Source organism: Nilaparvata lugens, chromosome 1, assembly GCF_014356525.2.
Source record: "Nilaparvata lugens isolate BPH chromosome 1, ASM1435652v1, whole genome shotgun sequence".
NCBI classification, from domain to species: Eukaryota; Metazoa; Arthropoda; class Insecta; order Hemiptera; family Delphacidae; genus Nilaparvata; species Nilaparvata lugens.
In genome coordinates, this window is record NC_052504.1 from 87571109 (window position 1) to 87597499 (window position 26391).

A 26391-nucleotide genomic window follows, 5' to 3' on the forward strand; every position below is an offset into this window, starting at 1 on the left:
CTAAATCAACATGACAAATCTTAAACTTCTGATGAAGGTCACCTGTTCATAGTTGTCAGCCGCAGCCAGAGCAGCCAGTCCGGTGGGATGCAGCAGGCCGCAGCGTGGGAACAGACTGGCGCGCTCACTCTTGGTCAGTTCGGTGCGGAACGAGTTGATGGTGATCATGAAGGCACGTCTGTCACACTCGAACGCTAGTATCTCAGACATCGTCTCAGCTGTGATGCCACCCAGATTCTTGCAGAACTTGTCGAAGCTCTCCAAATATGCCCTGAAAAAGATAAATTGTCTTCTTATTGGCATCATAAAATTTTAATTGTTTAAACTCTCCAAATATGCCCTGAAAAAGATAGATTGTCTTCGTATTGACATCATAAAATAATACCACTTACATGGTTGAACTCTCCAAATATTCCCTGAAAGAGAAAAATTGTCTTTGTATTGACATCATAAAATATTCAATTCAATTCAATTTATTAAAAACACACAAAACAAGACAAACAAAATTACAAAGATTTACGAAACAATAAAAACACAATAAATTTACAAATATAAAAAAACAATGGGCTTAGTGTTTGGGTGTGTTGGAGAAGAGAAAAAAAGAGAGGAAGGTACCTAGCCAACTATGGTTTCCCATGAATAGGCAGGCAAGAAGAGAAGAGAAGTAATGAGGAAAAAAAAGGAAGGGAGAAATGGGGGGAAGGAAGAAAACAGAGGAATAGGTACTCAAAATAAAGGTAAGCGAGTCCACTGAAAAAAGAAAACTAATGAAAAAACGAGCAGAAATCTCGAGTCATATATTATCTAAATGGAAAGAAGAAATTACTGTATGCCCAGTTTTTTATATCCAGTTTAATTTTTCCGCTGATCTTATTGTCCATGAGAAAGTGATTTGGAATGAGGTTTATTATTTTAGTACCTATGTACTAATACCATTACTATGGTCGAAACTCTCCAAATACGCCCTGAAAAAGAGAATTGTCTTCTTATTGACATCATAAAATAATACAATTTTTATGTTTGAAACTCTCCGAATATGCCCTGAAAAGAAAAATTGTCTTCGTATTGACATCGTAGACCAATGCCATTTCTATCGCCTTCATTCACATTTCAAGTATTTGTCTGTGCGTTGATATCGCCAGGTAGAAATTGCCTGGGAAAAATCACCCCGGTGTAAACCCTGCTTTAGGGTCATAAACACAATCTACTTTAAACGCTAATCTACGATTATTATGAAGGTCGTGATTATTATAATGCGATTCATTCTGGTTTAAATGGACAGTTGATGTATCTCCGTTTATACAGAAATAATTCTTTCAATTTCTTTCTTATCTTTTTTTATCAATCAACATGACAAATCTCTCCAAATACGGGCCCTCAAGAAGGATAATTTTTTCCTTATTCATTTTCATAAATTATAATAATCGAAGTTCAGTTTAGATCAAAAGATTGAAAAGTTATATTTTCCTTGTTTTTTTTAATTTTCACCACTCACAATATTCCTGTTGATTTATCTACTCACAATGTAACGCCACCTATTACGTTCATCATGGATTGTATTCTGAGTTGAAAAGTCAATTAATGAGACTAATTTTCTATGAAAATCCATTTAATATACAAAGGATTACATCATGATCTTTAGTAAAAAATCAACTCCGTGTAGATTCGAATTTGGCCACACAAAACAGTCGTGAGGTCATGTCAGAGACCCTGGAATTGACTATGTGCGTCCTGAAAACTGTGATACCAGACCTGAGTCAACCAGGTTACACGATATCACTAATTATTAGACCATTTGGATCTAGTATCCCATTTGAGATGTTCATAATTTCATAGAATGATATAAATTGTAAAGCAGTTAGTGTATTAGAAATAACAAGAATGGAGAGTCAGTTTAATTAATGATTGAAATTATTATTGGTCTCATATTGGAGAGACAATGTAACCCCCTGCTATTGATTCAACCTGGGACTATGAAAGGCACTAACCGTTGAGTAGGTGTAGCACTCACTCAGATATTAACTGCAATGTGTTATCGTGATAAATGCTATTAGCAGAAACAGCACAGTTTAGCACTTCCAGGACCTAGTTATAGGAGTATGCTTAAATCCGCTATTATGAGTGAATAATGTAACCACTCAGATTATGACAGTTCAATTTTGATGAGACAAACCAGAAATTTGTTTTTCGCCACACTGCACAGAAAGCAGCTGTTTCCAGTCCCTACGTAGATCTGAAAGACCTTGTTTGCAGACGACGTCAGAAAAGGTTTCTTTTTCCGGTCTAGGCCAGAAAGTTGTCTCTTTCCGGCCGCTTATGGCTGGAAACAACGCGCTATTATTATTAATAAGTCATCCGCTAGATCGGGCGAGTGTCCACTTTCATAATAAGCTGAAGTCGCCATGATTTTAGTTCCAGTTCGAATCAAACTAATTCGCTTCGCAACCAGTTTTATTCAATTATTTATTGTTGATTAGTGCATTCCGAATTTTCAAAATGCCTTGAAGATGACTGTGGTATTCCAAGTGAAATTTTAAAAGAATCTGAAATCCTGACTGCAAATCTTCTACCACTAAATCAAGAGATAGGTACGATAGCTTAACGAGTATTCTTTATTTTGTATTCTTTATTTATTTTGTCAGCAATACCTGTAGTGTGGCGAAAAATATCGTTCGCACCACGGGCAAAAATGTTTTTCCAGCTCTCAATTTTCTAGTCCTCGGCCTACGGCCTCGGACTTGAAAACCGATTTCGAGCTGGAAAAATCTCATTTTCTGCTCTAGGTGCGAAATATACTATTTCCTACAGTTACGTTGAAAAGTGGCCATTGCTGCACTGATTACAGAACGCAAAGAATCACTTTTCCGCTCTAGTGCGGGAAAAATTTTTCTGCACTCCAAATTTGCAACATGGCAACGCAAAATACTTAGTAGGTTATATGGAGCAACAGTGCAGCAAAATCAAAATGAAGTTGGTAACAGTGACTTGGCTTCTATAGTGAGCAGAGGTGCAACGAAGCACAACGCGCTAATTATTACTATTATATATTATAACGAGGACAGCAACAGCACAGTGCCACCACAGCACACACCACACAGCCGCCTCGCCATTCAAACACTACTAAGTTATTTGATGGATTTCAGGCAATTTTACCCATAATTACCCACTTTTCATATTCAATGGTAACTGTAGGAAAAACTTAATGTGAAATACGTGCGCAAAGTTCCTCTGCTGCACTCAAGAAACCATTCCGCCCTCGCCTACGGCTCGGGGGTAAACGTTTCTTTCGGTGCAGCAAACTGTCACTTTGCGCACTAGTTGCACAAATAACTAAACCATCTATTCTTGTTCATTAAAAATAGTTCCAAGTGAAAATAGCAATTCTCTTCTATCCTTTCTCGATATATGTATCGATTCTAGGTTATCATATTACTAGGCATAATTTAATGCTTCCACAACTAATCATTGGTACCAGTAGGGGATTCGATTCTGAGAATGGAACAGTTTGTCACCTGATAATGAAGAATGCACTCTCATTAATTATGATTGGCACTCTCATAAATAATTATGATTGAAACGAAACAAAGAAGATTTAATCATTGAAAAGTATAGAGCCGGAAGTACTTTTTGGATGACTACTCTCTACCAGACAAAATTATACATTGGAAGATTGTTTTATTCTATTTATCTAATAAACAGTTTGAGAAGCGTGCATTTTTGAATCCTGCCAATAGGTTGCAGCACTTGTTGAATAAATAATTCACACTCGACTATCTCTCCTGATTGGGCAGAAGCTTGTTAAAATCCCACCAATAGACGGCAGCAACTCTAACTGAATCGCTAACCGCAGAAAGGCAACATGTCCAGTTTTCACAATTTTACAGGAGAGACAAAATACTTGATAGAACCTAAACCTAAACCTGCAGTAAACGATATATTCAAAACGTCGCCATTACAATGCTTTCTGTTGGACATGCTTCCTTTCTGCAGTTAGCGAGTAGTTACTACTCTCTCCTGATTGATCGACAGTTGTAATGTAAGTGATTCTAAACTCAGCCGATAGATAGCAGCAACTGGGTCATAAGTTTCAATAGAAGGATTGTCAAATTATTTTTAGAATTTTTTGAGTGTTCTCGAATACATTATTTGGAAAATGGAGAACAACTTGCGGTTCACTGATTACTGCATCATAAGCGTTTATAAAGCTAGAAATATGATTTGATGGCTCGTGAGTGGTAAATATATATTTGTGCGAGTAGAAAATTGTATGCTGCAATGTGAAATATTATTGATTGCACGTTGCACCTCCAAATTAATGTGTATTCATCCAGCGAGTGATGTTACCTATTGGCAGAATACTCTGCATTAGATAATTTTGAGTTGTTAACCAAACAGGAGGGGGTAAACACAGTACAAAAGTGTCACAAAGCGTGTCCCAATTGGTTATTTGCTAGTAACGGATGTTGCAACATTGTCCACATGCCACATTATCTCTCCCATAATTCTTAAGATTCACAAACAATACAACATAAGTCTGTAAACTAAAAACGCGATCATCCTTGTCAAAAATCGTTCCTGACACAACGTAACAAAGCTAAAACTGCACTTATAATAATTCACTAAAGACAGTTTAACCAAGAATTTCATTTGGCCTTTTGCCAACTTAAAATTTGGGCAACATAGAAGTTTGTGGACCCAACATTCACCTTTGTATTAAACTGTTCTAATCCTAACTTCGTTATCTAGTTAAAATAAAGGCAGCATATCTATCTATGATCTATCCATCTATATATCTTTTCTGTTAAACTTCGGTTCGAGTCCTTAACCTTCCGGCAGTCGCGCTGTTGTAAAAATTACAACAGTGTCAGTTTTATTGCTGCACAAAACTATTGAATGGGGTAGTGTCAGTGAATGAGTCACCTATGCATTCCAAAACTTTACCCCATCACTCCACTGAGTTGCAGTATCAACCGAGCCATGGTTCAGTCTTTAGACTCTTTAGGTGCCATTTAGTCGCGACAGTGCATAAGTCGCACTGTGCATAAGATAGGGAAAGACTGTATACGGGGACTGTAAACGAACCAATAACACAGAATTGATAGCTTTGCTTGATGTACCTTATTGGGCTATGAAATGGTAATCGTCCAAATATTCATAAGCGTAGAATGATCCAAGAAGATGGAAAAAGTAATTATACAATTAATGAATATGTTTTGACAATAAACAGAGTACATAGCATAAAACACTATCAGTTTTTTTAGACCTTGCAAAGGCGTTTGATTCCATACCACACAGAATACTATTGCAAAAATTACATAATTGTGGAGTTAGGGGCATAGCAAACGATCTGTTTGCGAGTTATCTAACGGATCGCTCTCAATATTTGACAATTAATTATTAATGGTAAAACAAGTTTGAAAAATCTTTCTGAATTTGGTCTTCCTCAAGGCAGAGTCCTTTTACCATTGCTCTTTATGATTTATGTTAATGACCTTTTGAATCTGAAAATACCTAACTGCAGAGTAATTTCATTTGCTGATGACATGGCTCTTGTTTTTCTGGTGTGTCATGGGGGGATGTATATAACAATGCAAATGAGGGCTTGAGAATTGTAAAATCATGGTTTGATAGACATGTACTCACCATGAACCTGAAGAAGACTAAATTTATGACTTTTTCTCTTACTGGAATAGGTCAACCAGTACAAACCTTGTCTTTACAAATGCATTCTCACGCTTTGTTAAATCATGTGTATTGTGATTGCCCTTCTATTGAAAAGGTTATAATGGATATATGGATATAATGTTTACGAAACTATTCATCCTCAAAATCAAGCAAGAGGTGAAAGTGCTGTAATAGTGAAGGAGAGTATTAAACACTATGAAGACTCCAGTATTCAAAGTAATGAAATACAGCTAACTGTAGTTGGAATAGAGTCTATCAACCAGAAAATACGTTGGAGCTGCATATTTCCCACCACGTTACAATTAAAGAAAAATGATTACACCAGTATTCTTCACAGCTTGGAGAGATTCATATGGGTGGAGATTTTAATGCCAAGCATAAGGATTGGGGTTCAAGACTCACAACTACCAAAGAAAAGAACTCAGAGAGGCTATCCAGGAGCTGGGCTGCGAATTCCATCCAACAGGGACACCTACTTATTGGCCAACAGATTTGAATAGAACTCCAGATCTTCTAGATTTCTTCATAACAAAGAGAATATCCAGTAATTTTATTGACATTGAAGAGAGCTTTGACCTGGATTCTGATCATTCAGCTGTAATTCTCACACTCAGTGAACGAATAATAAAGAAAGAAGACAGACCAATGTTAGTCAACAGAACAACAGACTGGGAAGCTTTCAAAGTGGATTTGGACAATGAAATCAACTTGAATATTCCACTTAGAACAGTGAGCAGTTAGATGAAGCCGCAGAAAATTCATGTGGCAAATCCAGAAATCAGCCTGGAAAAACACTAGACAATACACCAGGAAAACAAATGATGCAATTACCCACTGGAGATTCGACAACTTTTTTAGAGAAACGAAGGGCAAGAAGAAGATGGCAACAAACTCGTGATCCTGCTGACAAAAATATATTGAATAACAAAAAACAACAATTGAGAAGAGAGATAAGGAAACTAACTGAGGAGTCAATAAACTACCTTCAAAATTGACAGCTGATGCCAGTACAGACTATTCATTATGGAAAGCAACAAAAAGAATTAAGCGACCTATCACAATCCCCTCCATCAGGAAAACCAGATGGTACTTGGGCAAGAAATAACAGAGGAAAGACAGATATATTTGCTAATCATCTAGAAGAAATCTTTCAGCCAAACAACATTCAATCTCAATTGATCCTGAAGAAGATATAATAGATGATTTAGATACAGAGATTGATCTAGTTTCTATGAATGAGGTTCAAGAAGAAATAAAAAATAATCTGAATACCAAAAAAGCACCTGGGTTTGATCTGATTACAGGTGAAATCTGAAGAACTTCCAAGGAAAGGTATTATCATGCTAACATATTTATTCAATGCATCACTCCGTTTACAGCATTTTCCTTCAATTTGGAAGGTGGCAGAAGTCATTATGCTGCAAAAGCCTGGGAAATGTCCTCAAGAAGCAAAATCGTACCGCCCAATATCTCTTCTACCTGTAATTTCAAAGCTTTTTGAGAAATTCCTAATGAAGAGATTGGCTCCCATCATAAGTAGCAGGAATCTGATACCAGCCCATCAATTTGGTTTCAGGTAGAAGCACTCAACCCTGGACCAAGTACATAAAATCACTAATGTAATAGAGAATTCATTAGAGAAAAAATGTATATGCTCAGCAATCTTCCTTGATGTGGCACAGGCATTTGACAAAGTGTGGCATGAAGGACTGATCAATAAACTCCATAAAATTCTTTCCACTCCACTTGTAAAACTTTTAAAATCATACATCACTAACAGATTGTTCAGAGTAAAACAGGTGATGACGTCTCTGAATTAAAGGAAATAAGGGCTGGAGTTCCACAAGGTAGTGTTCTTGGACCAGTTCTTTATGTGCTGTACACTGCAATTGGATGCAGTGACAATTGCTACTTTTGCTGATGATACTGCAATACTGGCAGAAGGGGAAACAGTACAAGAAGCAGCCACAAAACTACAGAATGCTAGCAACAAATTCAGTGACTGGACAAAGAAATGGAGAATCCGATTGAATGAGATGAAGTCCATTCATATCAACTTCACAAACAAAAATATCAATGATCTGATTCGTATAAATCTAAATGGGAATGTAGTACCACACAGCAACACAGCAAAATACCTTGGAATGACTCTTGACGCCAAGTTGAAATGGAAAGAGCATATCAAGATGAAAAGGAGTGAGCTGGGACTCAAATACAGTAAATCTATGGCTGTTGGGCAGACAATCACAACTCTCATTGGACAACAAAATATTGATTATAAACAAATTCTAAAACTGTCTGGACGTATGGAATTCAGCTTTGGGGCTGCTCTAGAACATTCAAACATTCCAAAACAAAGTACTGCGGAACATGGTGAATGCGCCCTGGTACATAAGGAACAGCGATTTGCACCGAGATCTACACATCCCCTATGTGACCAGTGAAATAAGACGATTGGCAGCCCATCATGAGTCACGTCTTCATCAACACGACAACACCGAAGTCATCCAACTCCTAGACAGCACTGAACTCACAAGGAGGTGAAGAGAACAAAGCCCTTCGAGTTGGGTAGTGCTAGTGAAGTGAAAAAAGTATAAATTAAATAAATGTGTAGCGAAAGAATTCAAAGTAGAAGAATTATAGATTAGAACTGTAGGCTTCACTGGAAGACTTCAGCAATAAAAATTAATATTTTAGGATATGAAATAAGAGAACAAAATTAATGGTTAGTCCTAGTGACTAGTTTTAATGGAAGTAATAAAAAAAAATGTTAATGACCTTTTGAATCTGAAAATACCTAACTGCAGAGTAATTTCATTTGCTGATGACACAGCTCTTGTTTTTTCTGGTGTGTCATGGGGGGATGTATATAACAATGCAAATGAGGGCTTGAGAATTGTAAAATCATGGTTTGATAGACATGTACTCACCATCAACCTGAAGAGGACTAAATTTATGACTTTTTCTCCTACTGAAATAGGTCAACCAGTACAAACCTTGTCTTTACAAATGCATTCTCACGCTTTGTTAAATCACGTGTATTGTGATTGCCCTTCTATTGAAAAGGTGAAATCCTTAAAATTTGAGTATAATGATGGATGATCATATAAAATGGGATACTCATATTGAATAATGTGCAGACGGCTAAAATATCTAATTATAAGTTTCATAAACTAAATAAAAAGCTGATATGGTAATAATGAGAAAGATTTATATGCTTATGCGCAATCACTTTTCCAATATGGAATTGAGATATGGGGGGCTGCTTATGATATCCATATGAACAAATTTTATTCACATTATAGAAACACCTTATCAGAGCTGCATTTTACAGGCCAAGATTGTACCCTAGTAGTTCTTTTTCAAGATTTCCAGGTGCTTACAGTGAGGCAAACATATGTTAAAAGAATCTATTATTCATTAATAAAATAGTGATACATTCAACTTAAGGAATAATCCATATAATTTGGTCCCTCCAATCCATTACAATTTGATATTGACTTTACCAGCTTAAGGTATGTAGACGTCAGTTTGAATATCAGTGTTACTTGTTTATAAATAAAGTCCCAACTGATTTCATTATTAATAGAATTACAAATCCATAATGAATCTTAAATGGATGGGATTAGGATAAATGTTTATTTTTAAATATCTTTATCCATTATTAGTTTTCATTCTTATGTTATAAATTTAAAAGATATTATTGTCATGGCTTCCTGGAGGGTCTTTTTGAGTTTTGCATGCTTGTGATTTTGTTACTTTGTCTTATCGTTTGTAAGTATTGAGATGTGACCTGGTTCCATAATTTTAGTTATTCTAGTGGTTGAATAAGCTCTTTTTCTTTCTATTGACAGGTTTCTGTACCTAGTTGTTCGAACTCACTGCCGGCGCACAAGTTTTCTTTGCCGGTAGTGCCATTTTGTAAGTTAGAATATTTATTTTATCAATCTGTATTATTTTATGACAAATAAATGAATTTGAATTTGAACATAACACTTGGAAAATTGGATGCTGTACAAAATACAACACGCGACTGCTCGTGTGATTGAGTAGGGCGCGACTACCGGAAGGTTAATAAAACAATTAATAATAATAAAAACTTGTTATTTCCAAAATTCGTACCAAAACAACAACAAGATACACAATTTTTGTCACGTACTTGTAGAGCATGTTGCGTATAAGTTCGACATTGACCTCGTTGAGACTGTGCTCATTGATGCAGTCGAGGAAGAAGGGTGCGAGGGGCGTGTCCACAATCACCGCGTTGTAGAGCTCGCGAGGAGTCAACGCCACGTGTACTGCCTCCATTGCTGGAAGCGGCCGAGCGGGTGACAACGGGCTGCCACCTGTACTCAAAACATTTTTTTCTATCAAATAAGATTGAATAATATATAATTATTATAAAACGAATATCCAAATTTAATGCTGTAAATCATCTCAAAAGACCTCTGCTACAATAGGGTTTAAACAGCTAGATGAAAATTCGATGAGAGCTAATATTCAAAAAGTATTTACCAGCCCGGCAATCGCACCCGGTAGCTCCTAATAGCCGTTCAGGAATGCTTAGCCTCACACCAAACTGACAATCTCTGGATAGCAGCACTCATTTTATAAGAAGACGTAGCGGCCAGCCAACCACTTTATAGAATCATATTTTAAAAGTTTCTTTACTACTTGTTTTCATATTGTATTAGTCCAGTGATTGAGCCTATTGTATTATGTTTTTGTGCACTAAACAATTTATATTGTGTTTTCGTTTATTGGTGAGGGCCAGGAATTGTGTTGGGACTATTGCCACTCAGCCTGGAAGAGGTATGAACCTTACAATAACAATCATACTAGTAGTTCTGTGAGCAGTAGACCTCACGCAGTATTCTCATCCACAAGTACCAGATGTCATCTGTTTTAAATGTTAACAAACTCAGTTCACGTTTGAATTTGTATTCCATATGATATAATTCATCCAGTTCCGTAATGATCTTTCTATCTGATGAAAATTACTTTTTTAGAATCAAAAATATTATAATTTTTCCAGCATTATTTAGTTCATTTGTTTATTTTTATTCACCTATTAAATTAGTTTTTTCGAATGTGAGAATATTGATACTGATGGGCACGCATATTAATACCATGACTGCAAAACAAAATATTGAAACCAAAGACCTTAAAGCTGCGATTAGACCAAATTTATTAAAAAATGTTAACTTAATCCTTTTAGATTATATTCGATTGAACATAACTTATCATACACATGATGAACATATGTGTTTGTCAACTTCCGTTCAATCTAATAGAATCTATAAGGATTAAGTTATAACCATTTTGTTAATAGCTTTGGTGTAAACCCAGCTTAAAGATGTATACCTCTGATTGAAACTATAGACCTTATACAAATACAGTAATAGACTGGCTTCTCCACACATCTGTGTAATTACTTGCCAGCTGATTTATGATGAATAATTCTATAATCTGATTTTCACTCCAATATTGGCGTATGAAGGAGGCTCCTTTTTCCTTTTATATTATCCTGAAATGCAAAATTTCCAAAAACCTTGAATATACGTAGACGCGCAATTTAAAAAGGAACATACCTGTCAAATTTCATGAAAATCTATTTCCGCGTTTCGCCGTAAATGCGCAACATATAAATATATAAACATATAAATATTTAAACATTAAGAGAAATGCCAACCGTCGACTTGAATCTTAGACCCACTTCGTTCGGTCAAAAATTACAATAATAGGTCGTTACTATTTGGTTCACCTTATAAATTAATGAATCTATCTTTTTTGAATATGAAATATCGTTACTCCATTATAGAAATAATATTCTCACATTGATTCTGATAAGTGGGAAGCCATCTCTATGGTCTGATTGAGTAGTTGATTTCACAACCCTTAATATTCTCAATTTTATTGTATTCCCATGTCATTCTGTTGAGAAGACCAAAATCTTAAGTCTTCTATAAATCAATATGACATATAGTGAGGTCCATGTTATAATGACAGTGTTTGATTAGCAATGGTAGTGCTATCCTTGTCTATCATTCAATAAAGTGGATAGCGCTATCTCTTTGTCTCTTTGCTCTGTTGTATTTGGACCTCACTATGGGTTTTAATACACCGTGTCCCACGAAGAGGCTTCCACGTTTAATTTATACTACGTGCCCATTCATGCACCGAACTTTTTTTAATTTCACACAGTCTACAAAGTAGGTTCTAAAAAAATCTGGGAAAATTTCAGCTCCCTAACCTTTGTAGAAATAAAATGGCGGCATATTTAAAATATTACCAATCATTAAAGTATTCAATATGCCGTGATTTTGTTTCTACGAAGGTTAGGAAGCTGAAATTTTCCCAGAATATATAAGAACCTACTTTGTAAACTGGGTGAAATTAAAAAAAAAATCGGTACATGAATGGGCACGTAATATGAAATTAAACGTGTAACCCTTCGTGGGACACGGTGTATATTCACATGATAAGTTACCTCCCCAAGCAGCTTCTTCAAGATTAATTCGATAAATGTAAATTTTTTAACTATTGCCAATGAGAGATACTAAGCCTCATGGGTAGGAGACACCTTTTTCCCATAATGGCTCACTAAGATGAGATCCAGATAAGATAAAATCCATCAGAAATGAAGGTGAATGTGTCAATCTATTGTATAAATTCAATATTTTCTAAATTTGACTTGGTGGTTTTGTGATTTGTTTCGGTTTTGTGACTATTTCATTGAGATTTTATGATCTTGTACGAGAATCTTTGATCATCTTTTTTCTAGTATTTCCTTCTCCAACTTGTCTATTAGCTATACTATCACTTAGAAACGTTGCAACAACTCTCAAGTATAGCAGCATTACTAATAACATTTTCCTCAAAATTATGTTTCCTTCACCCTTTCAAGATTTTTTCCCCACTCTCACAATATTTTTGAAATAATTCTTATAATGATGTCTTGTATTTGTACCAGCAAATTTTATTTGTGAGTAAGAGATTTTCTTGTACGATTGAATTATATATTATTGATACATACAGGAATAATAATTGGAACAGTCACTCGAGTTGGAAGCGGTCTCAACATTGAATCAATCTATGAATACAATATTGAAAAGCCCAGAAATCGTGAAATCGACATTGCTATGATCAATAGAAAAATATGTCAATATGAAATGGAAATCGTTCACTAGAATCCATATAATAATTTTTTATCATGAATGAAGGAATGTATTTGGAAAGCACATACATCGTGAACTTGTATCTGTATGTTAGATAGTATAAAAAGAGTCTTCCGCTACCCTGAATTTATTGTCTAAATTTAATATTTTCTAAATTTGGCTTGGTGGTTTTGTGCTTTGTTTCGGTTTTGTATATTTTTGGACTTTTTAACATCAAAATGAACTTTATTTCAAAGTGAAAAGTGTAAATTTAAAGTATTTTGCTCACTATATCCTTAGTGTCCGGTTTCCCATTAGGGAACTTTGGACTATATACGGCGAGGTGGAACTACCCTTGGGTCTCCCCACCATTCAAAGCCATACGCTAATAATAATAATAATAATAATAATAATAATAATAATAATAATAATAATAATAATAATAATAATAATAATAATAATAATGTGTCAATCTGTAAATTATTATGTTTAACGCAAATGGTGTCAATAAATTCTTCTTCTACTTTAGCTTCAATCATTTGATTGGTAGGCAGTTTTTCATCGTTTTCTGTCCAGAGCTGATCTTTTCAGTTGGTTGTAGTTCTGGATACCTAGATCTTTGGTAACTTGTTTCAAATACTGTAGCCGGGGTCTTCACGAGCCAATAAAATAAAATCAAATCAACTTTCAATCTATCTAATATCGGGGGACCGAGCTTCGCTCTGGAATACAAAAACATACCGTACAAATTTTATAACGAGAGAGGATATTATAATAGATTTATAGTTCATAGAATGATATACTATGTTTGCTACAATATTTGTTAATTTACCATTTACTATTCTACACTAAGTGCATCTAGTTACTATTTTGGACTCTTTAGAGTAAAAATTTAGCCCAACATTCACAACTATATGATAGAGTTTTAACTTGAGAATCACTTGTAATTCTACTATCCAAAAAAGGAATGTATTCATACACTATATATACTGAAAATTCATGGAAATTGGTTACGTGTCTCATCACTTTATAAACAAAATACTACACATGCAAAGGCCAACCAACAGCTGTGTGCATCTGCTTAAAATAGTTAGTGTTGAAGAATTAAATGGAAATTTAACTATTTGATGAATTTGGAAACATCACAAAAATATTTTTCTATTCTGAATATGATTATTATTTTTGATTAATTATAATTAATTACACCTTTCAAACTCTCAAGGTTTCTTTATCGTTTAGGTCGTGTTTATATTTTACAGTTGGCTATACGTCAGCTTGTGAATTTCGGGGATGAGATATTTTGATTTTCCACAGACGCACTCGCTCACTTATTTTCATATCCAAAAAAGACGGAAATCTCAGCTGTTTTTTCAAGGATGAATTATCCTTTTAATGTCGTTAAGAAAGTTTTACCAGGGAAGAGACCTAGTGCAATCAAATTGTTATATCATAAACCTACTATGCTCCAAATTTTGTGAGAATCGTTAAGCTGGGTTTACGATTTTACACCTGGGTTTACACCAAAAGTTATCGACAAAATGTGTATAATTCAATCTTATAGATTCTATTAGATTGATCGGAACTTGACAAACACATATGTTCATCATATGTATAATAAGTTATGTTCAATCTAATAGAATCAATAAGGATTAAGTTTTTATATATTTTATGATATGCTTTTTGATATTGTGACACCACTCGCGAAAAGCCATTTACTACCGTATTTAAAACAGCTATTCTAGAATCATAAACTTATAACTAAGTTCGATATTTTTTCATTTTATGAGTTATCTCATGAATCTACAATATTATTATGAGTAGAAGAGTCAGTTCTAGGTATCTTATCACTCAAGCATAACTTAGAAGAATAAAAAAAATGTCGAAACTATACCCCTTCATCAGTTGACGAGAGCAGACTCCGGTAGCTGGTTGCTTGCAGATGCAGCCTCAGGTCGCCGAGAGTTTCACACTGCACCAGAGTTGCATAATCACTCTGCTTTAGAATTGTGCCTTTGAAACCACGACAAATTCCTTCCCAAATAGCCATCATTGATATTGAATAACATACCATCCAGCATCTTGCTTTTTGAGAATTACTTTCACTGATGGTCTTGGTAGATCAGACTGAATTACAAACAGAGCTACCTGTTTTTATTTGTGATTTGGTACAGCTGTTGGGGGGAAGTACTGCTGAAATGTAGAATTACAGACAAACATGAAATAATATTATGAATAATAATAGAATAATTTCAATGGATATACGATTTAGTAATCAATGAATTCATCAGTAAATAATTTCACTATGAAAATATTTGTTTCAATCATTTCAGAGTAAATATTTGTGGAAATGTCAACTAAGCTACTTTCACAATAAATAATTATTTCTTGTTGGGATGCTAGAGGAGTGAAAGAAATTATTCTAAAAAATTTAATCACAATGTGATATGTCATATGCTGTCTGTTTTTTTTGTTGATAAAGCATCTGATTGACCTGATAAATCAGTAACTTCCATTGATGGAGAAATTTGCAGCTTTTGGGAAGAGATAAAATCTGGTGTGGCGCACTCACACAACTTTCCTTGCAGTTATAAAAATTGATCACCTGTCGCTAGTGTTCACGCGCATCTCAAGTCTACTATTCAAAGATCTGAGCCAGCTGGTGACAGGACAATAACGCTGGAGACATACGAGGTCTGCTATCTCTTCATAGTGAATCATTTGATAGAATCAACAGTTGCCAACAGTTTGCAATTGGATAATCACATTTCTCGAATTTCGAGCTTATTTTCAATTTTAGGTGAAAATCTTACTGAACATTAATTGTAGAGATTTTCATGCTCAATCTTTTCCAATAATTTTTTTTTGTTTAAATTGTATCTGAAGCCTGATAATTGAGAATCTGAAATCAAACTTTGCATAGATTGGGCGGAGCTCCTGAAATTTTTACAGATATAGGACTTGTGGTAGTTGATAGAGCTCATTAATGACTATTTCAGGCATGTATTTAATCAAAATCGTTGGAGCTGTTTTCGAGAAAATCGCGAAAAACCCTGTTTTTTACAACATTTTCTCCATTTTAGTCGCCATCTTGAATTGCATAGATCGAATTGTTCGTGTCGGATCCTTATATCGAAAGGATCTAAGTTCCAAATTTCAAGAAATTCCGTTATTGGAGATGAGATATTGTGTACACAGACGCACATACACTCATACACACCACACACACACACACACACACCACACACCACACACACATACAGACCAATACCCAAAAACCACTTTTGGACTCAGGACCTTGAACGTATAGAAATTTAGAAATTGGGGTACCTTAATTTTTTTTCGGAAAGCAATACTTTCCTTACCTATGGTAATAGGGCAAGGGAAGTAAAAAGAAGAGAAAGCAGCGGAACATCTATTCTTTCCTCAGCTAAGATTAGTGAAAAGCACTTGGTACACAAGATAGATAGAATAGAATAGAATGACTGCCTCCATTTTTGACTTAGGAGGGCGAAGTTTGGGCGCAGTCGGCCCTCTCTTACACTTAACCCTCAAGTTGTCATAGATGTCAAATAGATTAGTGACCTCATTAGAACATCATCAGAACAGCTACGCTTATTATTAGCTGTGAGCTACCAAATAATTTTTTTGCTTGAAATTAAACCCTTAGTAGTATACCAGTATACCAATATGCCTTTTACTATAATAATTCTTATCATTTTTCACATCAAAGACCGGAGATGATGTGTTTATCACCCTCAGTTGAAGAATGAACTTACCGTGAACAGAAGTGTTCACCATCCTCAGTTGAAGAATGAACTTACTCAGTATTACACTCAAACAGATTGGATCTATCGAATTAGTTGGCGGGAAACTCATCAACTAGAGAGCTGCTAAGTGTTGTTGATTTGAGGATAGGGTACAAGCTTAGTCACATTTAATTGCAAAATAATCTGTTTGACACAATCCACAACAAGCTCCCGGGAGGAGATAACATAGAAACCATCTACTACTCCACATCTACAGGATATATATCCGAAAATATTCTCGGAATCAAACTGAAACTAATGGCCTGCATGTATATTAAGAGAGAGAGAGCGAGAATACTTTGATAAAGCGACAGGCATCATGTTGAACAAGGCATAACTCATTGTTCAACAAAGCTTAGTGCTTAACTCTCATTTGTATACGACGAGAAAACAGCTAGAGAGTAATGGTCACCCTTTTTTCTTCATGCCTATCTTTTTGCACGCATTTCCACCGAATTCGAAAGAACAGAGTCATCCAATCATGTTGGTCGACTCGGAACTTAACGTTGGCCCACTGTAAAAAGCTCCATGCGAAGTCGAAAAGTTATGTGGATTATAAATTTCCATTACCCTCAATTGTTCCTGCTGCCTTTCCTAACGTGAATTTGGTGAAAAAGCATGCTGCTCTCTCACTCTATTCCTCTCTTCTATCTCTCTCTCACACACTCTCTCCACGATGCGGTCTCAGTTGATATAATACTAGCACAAAAAAGGATAACTGTGGAGAGTTATATGGGAACTTTCGCAATATACATTATCGTACACCACACAGTGTTGTTTGGGTAAAAAGTCACTTTTTCATAAAGTCCATAAATTCTGATTCCGGTATACCTTAGCTCTAAATTCTATAGTATTCAATTTTTAATTCTAAACAATAACTTAACAAGCTGAATGGGTACTTGGATGATAAATATCCAGATCACATAAATTGTGGATTGTGCTGCAAAGTCGTGAATGGAAACAATTTAGTTGTTCTGCGAGTGAGTTTTTGATTCATCAAATATGAATACTATAACAATAAATAGATGCCTCATTCATCAGTTTTACAAACAGAAAAATAATAGGAATCTTCAATAATAGCAAATTATTCCACTTGAAATAGAAAGAAAAATAAAAATCTCAGTACCCTTTTTGAATATTTAATCACAACATGTTTCGGACATTGATGCCATTTTCAAGACGTAGGCTATTGAGATTTTTATCTTTCTTCCTATTTCTATAAAAAGTAGCCCTATACAGAAAAGAGATATTCCACTTGACTATAATCTATCACAATACCTTCGAAATTTCGAATTGAAGTCTCATTGGTTTATCCCGATTCCATGAAGAAATTTCATACCACCAAAGTGTGAAGAGGATTCTCTTCAAACTTCTTATTTTTGAAGTCTTCATCCTTGGAAAGGGATAAGATTAGAGACAAAGCTCCTCATCTGATCAATCAATGAATACATATTGAAAAGCCCAGAAATCGTGAAATCGACATTGCTATGATCAATAGAAAAAATATGTCAATATGAAATGGAAATCGTTCACTAGAATCCATATAATATTTTTATCATGAAATGAAGGAATGTATTGGAAAGCACATACATCGTGAACTTGTATCTGTATGTTAGATAGTATAAAAAGAGTCTTCCGCTACCCTGAATTTATTGTCTAAATTTAATATTTTCTAAATTTGGCTTGGTGGTTTGTGCTTTGTTTCGGTTTTGTATATTTTGGACTTTTAACATCAAAATGAACTTTATTTCAAAGTGAAAAGTGTAAATTTTAAGTATTTGCTCACTATATCCTTAGTGTCCGGTTTCATTAGGGAACTTTGGACTATATACGGCGAGGTGGAACTACCCTTGGGTCTCCCCACCATTCAAAGCCTACGCTAATAATAATAATAATAATATAATAATAATAATAATAATAATAATAATAATAATAATAATATATAATAATAATAATAATAATAATAATAATAATATAATGTGTCAATCTGTAAATTATTATGTTAAACGCAAATGGTGTCAATAATTCTTCTTCTACTTAAGCTTCAATCATTTGATTGGTAGGCAGTTTTTCATCGTTTTCTGTCCAGAGCTGATTTTCAGTTGGTTGTAGTTCTGGATACCTAGATCTTTGGTAACTTGTTTCAAATACTGTAGCCGGGGTCTTCCACGAGCCAATAAAATAAAATCAAATCAACTTTCAATCTGATTAGACTGGATTGATACCTCAGCTCTCTTTCATATGTCTCTCTTCTATTAGTCTCTTTTTATTGGTCTCTCTTTTATCAGTCTCTCTCTATCAGTCTCTCTCCCGGTCGTGTGTTAATGGGAAGGATATTTTATAGGGTCAATTCTATCATGCAATATAATATCATACAACATTCTATAGTTTATACTATTTCATTTGTGTTACCTCGTCAACAGGTCGCTGATGGAGAGTGCCTGTCATTAGCAGAATGGTGTTGTCGATCATGTAGGCATAGCGCACAAAGTCGAGGAACTCTGAGAGGGGCTTCACAGACTGCCGACGCATGTAGCTGAATTCTGCCGCCAGCTTATCACGCAGCTGAGCGTCCAAGCTAGCTACGGTCAGCTCGTTCTTCTCGTGCTACAAATTGACATTATTCTACCATTATTCAATCAATTTTCATTTTATGATTGCAATAAACAGTTGGCAAGCGAGTTTCTTTGAAAGACAAATAATACAAATCTTGTCTCGAAAAATATTTTGAGCAGAACAAGTTACAACAAAAGAATGAGAACTACAAGTTGTGGTCCAGCACTACTTCAACTTTGACTAGCAACAATTTCTTGAATCCGTGTATCTATGAACTGGTATATATAGTTAAATTAACTTTTGATACACTTTCTCAGAGTCTTTAAGAATAAATCTTAAAAGTAAAATTGGTTATTCCATTTCCCACTAATATGAAATTTTATATTTTATGATAGAGTGATCCGTGGTCTAGTGGATAGAGTGCTTGCTTAGCAGCATAGAGATCCCTTCGAAGCTCTCATGTCTTATTTTAAAAATATTAGAAATCGAATATTAGGAGTAGGAATACAGATAGAGAAGAAAGGAGGAGACGGAGGAATAATAGCAGTTTTTCTCATTGAATCTATCCAAGAAGACTACAGAACATTCTTTTCATCATGGTATCCATATTTTGTTTTGATTATCATATTGAATCAACTCTAAAGCTCCCCTGTTTTTATTGTTCAAAAATTCAATAAAAACCAAATGTTTAGGAGAGGCCAGTGAAGTTTTGAGGAACACAAACTGCACAGAATGGGGGTAGTGGATCAGCTTATCTGCTTTGAAAGTAAGTTTGGGAAAAGTAAACTTGGAGCAAAATCTCAGTATTTATGGAAGACTGTTAGCTGGAATACAGACTGAGTCGACCTGTTCTGTCTTTTTCGAGCGAAAGCATAATATTATTACCGCACACAGAGTATTATGAAGGATGTCTAATGAGTGGTGGTGTATAAGGGAATTCAATTCAAAGGCGGAGGAGACAATCATGGCAGGGCAACAAAGAGCGACTCTTTTTGTCTCAATCTGAACTGTCAGCATTAATTCAATGGGAAGCATTAATGTAGGATTGCTGACAGTTTAAAATGAATCCTACCACAGAAATGTATACCGTCGGTGGTGGGAGGGGTAAATAAGAGCTGGAAGAAGGGAGCAATTCACTTTTCATCTCTGGTAATTATTTGTGGTTGGGGGTGTTGGTGAAGGTAGGGGTAAAGCTTTGCAGAACTCTTTCCCATCGTTTCAGATCTGCAGCCGTTACCTCTAATATACTTTTCATTCTCTCCTTGAAGAAGAGAAGGAGGCAGAAAGTTCTCTTCCTTTCTCTCTCTCTTCATTGAAAGGTGGTCGCTGTGAAAAAGATATTCACCTCTGAAAAGCTAGTAAGGGACGGCACCTTCTACAGTGAAACCAACATAATTCCTCATAAATAGAACCAACGCTCCCCCGTTTAACCAATGCTGAAGTGAGAAAGTGAATATTCCTGGAGACTGGTGTGAGTGAGTCATCGTCATCGTATCATCTATCCTCCACAGAATCTCTGCTTATGAAACATGGTTTTAATTATATTCGCCACTTGAATAGCCTTCCTCTCACTATAGCTTTGCCTCTTGAACATTGAGTACGCTATTAAAATATCAATTGTTTTTCAAGAAGCCGAGTCGAATACTAATGGCTTTTTCATGGCTGTGATAGAATGGTCTGGTCTGGATTGAAAGAAATGTTCGAGGTTGGAAATGGAAAGTGAATGATCCATAAATTGGAATATTCAAGTATGTTGTTTTGTCAGCATTGAGTTTCAGCTTATTAAAGAAAAACCACAGGGATAACAGATTGAGATCAGACTGCATTTGAACCTGCAGATTTTTCAAGCAGTCTGCACCATAGTTGAAGGCAGTATCATCTGCAAAAGCAGTTATGGTTCCATAGAAAGGCCCAAGATAGAGATCGTTTATAAATATCAAGATAGAATGGGTCCTAAAACAGATTCCTGTGGAACCCCAGCACAGACATGTTTCACCGAGCTTTTAGTTCCACCCACACACACAAACTGACTCCTGCCTGAGAGATATGACTGAAACCAGCTCAGCGCAACACCCCGAACACCGGCTAACTCCAGTTTCTCCAACAGAATATTGTGGTCGATTGTTTCAAAAGCCTTACGAATGTCCAGAAACAGTGCTGAGACTCTTGAAACATCTTTATTATTGATATTGGAATGGACTTCAGAGAGAAACTTGCGCAGGGCTAGCTCAGTACTCAATCCCTCTCTGAATCCAAATTGATTAGGGACAAAAAAATCAGTTGAATGGAGAAAAGTTATAAGACGAGGCTTTACTAGTTTTTCAAATAGCTTAGAGAAGACAGATAGCAAAGAAATTGGGCGATTGCAATCAATTGTATCCCCCTTCTTCGGAATAGCTATCACTTTGGCCATTTTGAGGTAGGATGGAAATTTTCCTTCATTCAGGCTTTTGTTAAATATATATGAAAGTATTTCACATATTTTCGGTGCTATTTTCTTTATCAAGAATGGTGAGAAGGTGTCCGCACCAGAAGATTTGTTACTGGATAATTTACGAATAAGTAGCAACACTTCATCTGCACTGATAGGCATCCAGAACAGTGATCTTGGACTACGCTTAATATTGAAAGACCTGAGGAAGACATTCTTGGCCTCTATTGGCGGGTTGGGAGTGGATGAATCCGATTTTGCCACATTTATAAAATAATTATTCAGTTCCTCTGCTACTTCCTTTTCATCCGTTATAAGTTCACCTCCTCTAACAAAATTTATGGATTTCTTAGTTTTCTTCCTACCTACTTATTCATTGATAATTGTCCATTGTTTCTTGCTATCACCCCTGGCATTATGAAAAAGGGCTGAATAGTATTTCTCCTTTGCCTTCTTAATCCATTTATGTACTTTATCCTTGAACTTCCTGAAATTTCTATCTGCTAATATATTGTTTCGGTCCCTTTTCATTATTTTAAATAATTTATCCCTAGTTTCAATAGCCCGAACTAAGCCAGCAGTCATCCAAGGCTTGAGTGCCCTAGAACGGTGGTTGCCTGCCCTGACTGTTTCTATGTTTATACTGGAAGACTGTATGTGTGTCTGTAAAGTATTCAGAAAAGCTGAGTAAGCCGAATCTACGTCTACACCATTATAAACAGACATCCAGTCCTCCATCCCAAGTAGCCCATTTAGCATGTCATAATCTAATTTGGAAGACTTAGTGACACCATGAATATCGCAGATTCTCTTCGACGGTATTGCAGCACAGACGGCTCTGTGATCAGTCAATCCCGCATCGATCACTGCTGCTAGCACATCCGATAAGGGCCTACCTCTAAACAGAATGTGATCAATACATGAAGAACTGGTATCTGTTACTCTAGTATCTATATTAATCAAAGAGTCCAGACCATTCAGAGCTAAGATTTCAAAATAATTTTCGACATTAGAATCTACATCCCGATAGATGTATCGGGTCACCGTCTAGGTGTCACCCCGACTACCTGACACATAGTCATTTTGGCCATTGGCGACAACCTGTACCCTCGTAAAAATATATCATTGCCGTCAAGTTGTCACCCCAGATACTTGTCACCTACTGGACCGAAGGTGCCAACTGTAGTCCGAGAGATATTACTTTAAGATGGAGAGGGGAAACCAGTTTCTCCTTCCACAATTTGTCGGAGAGGAGTAAGCATGATGCGCACAATTGGATATCGACACAAAAGTATGTCGAATGCTGTTAGGTAGTGGGAGTGATTAGTGAAGGAAAGAGTATCGGGGCTCTCTGTCTTCGAGTGAGAGCCGTGTTAAAAGTGATATCTCTCAGACTAGTCATAACCCTAGTCATGACCGTAAACGACAACCCGACACCTCGCACCCTCGCGTCAGAGAGTCACCCCGGGGTCGGGGACGGGTCACGTCAACCTGTCCCCTCAAAACCGGTTTTAAAATGAGACAGGTTGACGGGGTGTCAAGTAGTCGGGGTGGCACCTAGTCGCGTTCCCGATGTCTCACATCACATTTATGGACTATCCTTCATGGCTGAATACATTATACTCGCTTTTGTTTCTGGGAATAATTGGTGTTTACATAATACAATCCTTTTTTTCAATGCTCTATCTTCCTTTTCTAATTCTACCTCAATGATCTATCTTTCACTTCCACATTTACTCAAATGCTTCAGGCACTCCATCTCTCTATCCTTCTCTTGGACGCCCTCGTTCTCTCTTGCACTCTGGTTTATCATACTATTGTGGATACAGTACTTGTCTTCCCTAATATTCTTTTTACATGCATGCACAATATCAATCTTCTCCCATTCTAATCTTAAATGTAAATCTCACTTCCCCAACAATTATTTTGATCTTAGCTCACTGATCTTACTATCTAACCTCTGATCATTATTCTTACTCTCTAATCTTATTCTTCCATCTATCTCTTCAATCGTACCTCTCTAATCTCACTCTTCAACATTTATCTTCATCCTATTAATTACATTTCTCTTCATAGAAATGAGGTAGATAATACAAGATTTCTAAAATAACTATGGAACATTACTACTTGTTATTAATTTATAGAATATACATAAACTATTTACGTATGATTTATACACAAATGTTATTGCATATTTCAATAGATTTTAGCCAATAAAAGTTCATTTTTCATTTATAATTCATTTTGTAAGATTCAAAATTCAACTAATTTATTTTTGGTCTGATAGCATGTGGAAATTCAATGGTCTCTTGATCTTTTACAATGAATAACGTAATTTAAGCTGGGTTTTCGTTTGTGCGTAAATGCCGTCGTCGACCACGACAGGGTGAGGATCTCAGATTGGGTGGATTTCAATTTGTCTAAATAACCTAAAAGATTATGTTCAATTAATTATGTTTTAATGAGGAAGGTTGAGTTTGTACTTTTTTATACTTTTAACTACTAAAAATGTTGTGATTCTTGAATAATAAACAAAAATAATGAAAAGTTATTTGCTCAGCTGTTTTAGCACACTTGAAATTTGGACAATATGAATGTCAACAATGCTTGTCGCCGTTGACTGCGGAAGTTTACGCACAAACGAAAATGCACCTTGAATTGGGGAAAATCTTCCAAAACAAGTAAAGTATATATCAGGTCCTATATAAATAGACTACTCATGTATCATCCTATGTAAAACAAGGTATGTACAACTCAAAGTACAACTCCTAGTTAGGATTGTTCGATGGCACCGACTTATAGGTAGGTGAGAGATGGCCGAAGTAGGTGTGTGCGCGTGTGAGTGTGATGGATAGAGTTCTACTTTGGCACTTAATAATTTGAAGTTGATGGATGAGGACTGTGCAGGCCGGTTAAAAGCGCCCCCTCCTCCTAACCGCCCCTACTCATAACCCCCTCTTTCTAACAGCTACCCTTGAACTACTCACTCTCTCTCGGTCGTTCTCTGTAATTTTTCTCACTCACTTCCTCAACCAGCGGCATGTACCTGTCTTATCTTCCATTTCGACTATTTATCCTGTTGGCTGGAGCACTGTTCATCAATATTCACCCTACTGCTATAGTAGCTGCAATTTATCCACAGAATAAAAATAAGAGTGCGAATGCGTGCTAGCTATGAGCGACACTTAGTCGCCGCTGTAATTTGTCGAGGCTTTTTAATTTCAATCGATAAAAAGTGTCGATAAAAAAGTGGTCGATCGTCCTGCGCCCGGTATTAGCTATGGACGAAATTGCTTTCCGAAACACCAGCCAGCTGTTTCCAATCATTAATCCTTGAAAAAATGCGGCGTTTTTGAAAAATTGAAGTTTGGGCTTCCATCAGCTTGCTTTTACTCGGAGGGAAAGGCGTGCTTAACACTGGGACAAACGTAAACACATCTAGATTTGGCCAACTGAGATTAGCGGGTTGACCGTAAAAAGGATCACTATGAAATCCATGAATAAAAACGAACATTTATGATTGGAGAATAAAAGCCAATAGATTTCGCCCATCAGTACCCATCCAAAGTGTATCTATCACCTATAGATATTATTGGTTAATGAAAAAATAACAAAACAGTTTTTGTTGACGATGCTGCCCACATGAGCTTCAGGCTTTCGATTGTTAGATATAAGCCTGAACGATTTATCAATCAATGATAGCCACCTAATATGTTCTCCCAAATTTGATTTCAATTTAACTACTAAAACTCGGCTCAAATGATTGAGGATGACAACACTTAGGCCTATGGGTATAATTATCTCCTTCATGATTCCAATCACCTTATAACAATACGAGACTTGAGAGAAGCTCAAAGAGATAATTATCTCCTTCATGATTCCAATCACCTTATAACAATACGAGACTTGAGAGAAGCTCAAAGAGATAATATATCATCCGAACATATTCCTGATTTAGAGAAAATAAAATGAGAGAGAAAATAATAATGTGTTCTCCAGGGGAAATTATTCATAATTTTTTCGATACAACTGGAATACTTACAATAGTAATAATATATAAATCAATCGCCTCATATTGAAGAGGGTTTCCTTATAAATTGCTGTTCAATGTTCAAAATGCATTAATGAACAAGAAAAATAGGCTATTTATGTATTCATAACAATCAATGGAAACGTAATTGATGTACCATGAACGAACTTAGAATTGATTCATATGGAGTTCAACATGACTAATAAATTTTGACTTAATTTATTTCGAATACATGATTTATTGTATGAAGGAACGTACTATGACCGAGCATAAATGTGACTAATCAGTATTCAATTAATGAAATTAAACTGATGAATTTTGATGAATACGACTGATGAATTTCAACATAATTTATTTTGAAACATACTTTGTTGTATAATAATCTACATGGTATATCAAGGCACAGTGGAGTTTGTAGAATATTCTGAGAAGCAGGAGAGAACCAAGGAATAGTTTCTGCAGGCACTTAGGCAAGCTCGATCACTCTCCGAAGCCAATTATATAATCACGTTTCTCAATTTCCTTCTGAGGAAATTCAAGTCTTGAGGACTTGAGCACTTGGGGCTTCACCTCGACAATAATAATTAGAAGCATTGATTCGGCTGCAAGAGGTGAAGACACAGCGGCATCGATTGAGGAGGCCGTCGCTCCGTTCTCTGCTTGCGGTGACCAAACTCCATTAGATCGCCGGTCACGTGACTCTCGAGTCATTACACTGTGAGAGAA

The 26391-nt window shown here is 35.9% G+C and overlaps 1 protein-coding gene across 1 annotated transcript; it reads right to left on the reverse strand.

The window, feature by feature from the left end:
- LOC120355533 (V-type proton ATPase subunit d-like) lies at positions 1 to 26376 on the reverse strand. Its single transcript, XM_039444065.1, is given in 5 exon segments — positions 1 to 271; positions 9845 to 9998; positions 10001 to 10031; positions 19061 to 19255; positions 26224 to 26376. Coding segments are annotated over 5 exon segments (804 nt in total).
- Positions 26377 to 26391: the final 15 nt, after the last annotated feature.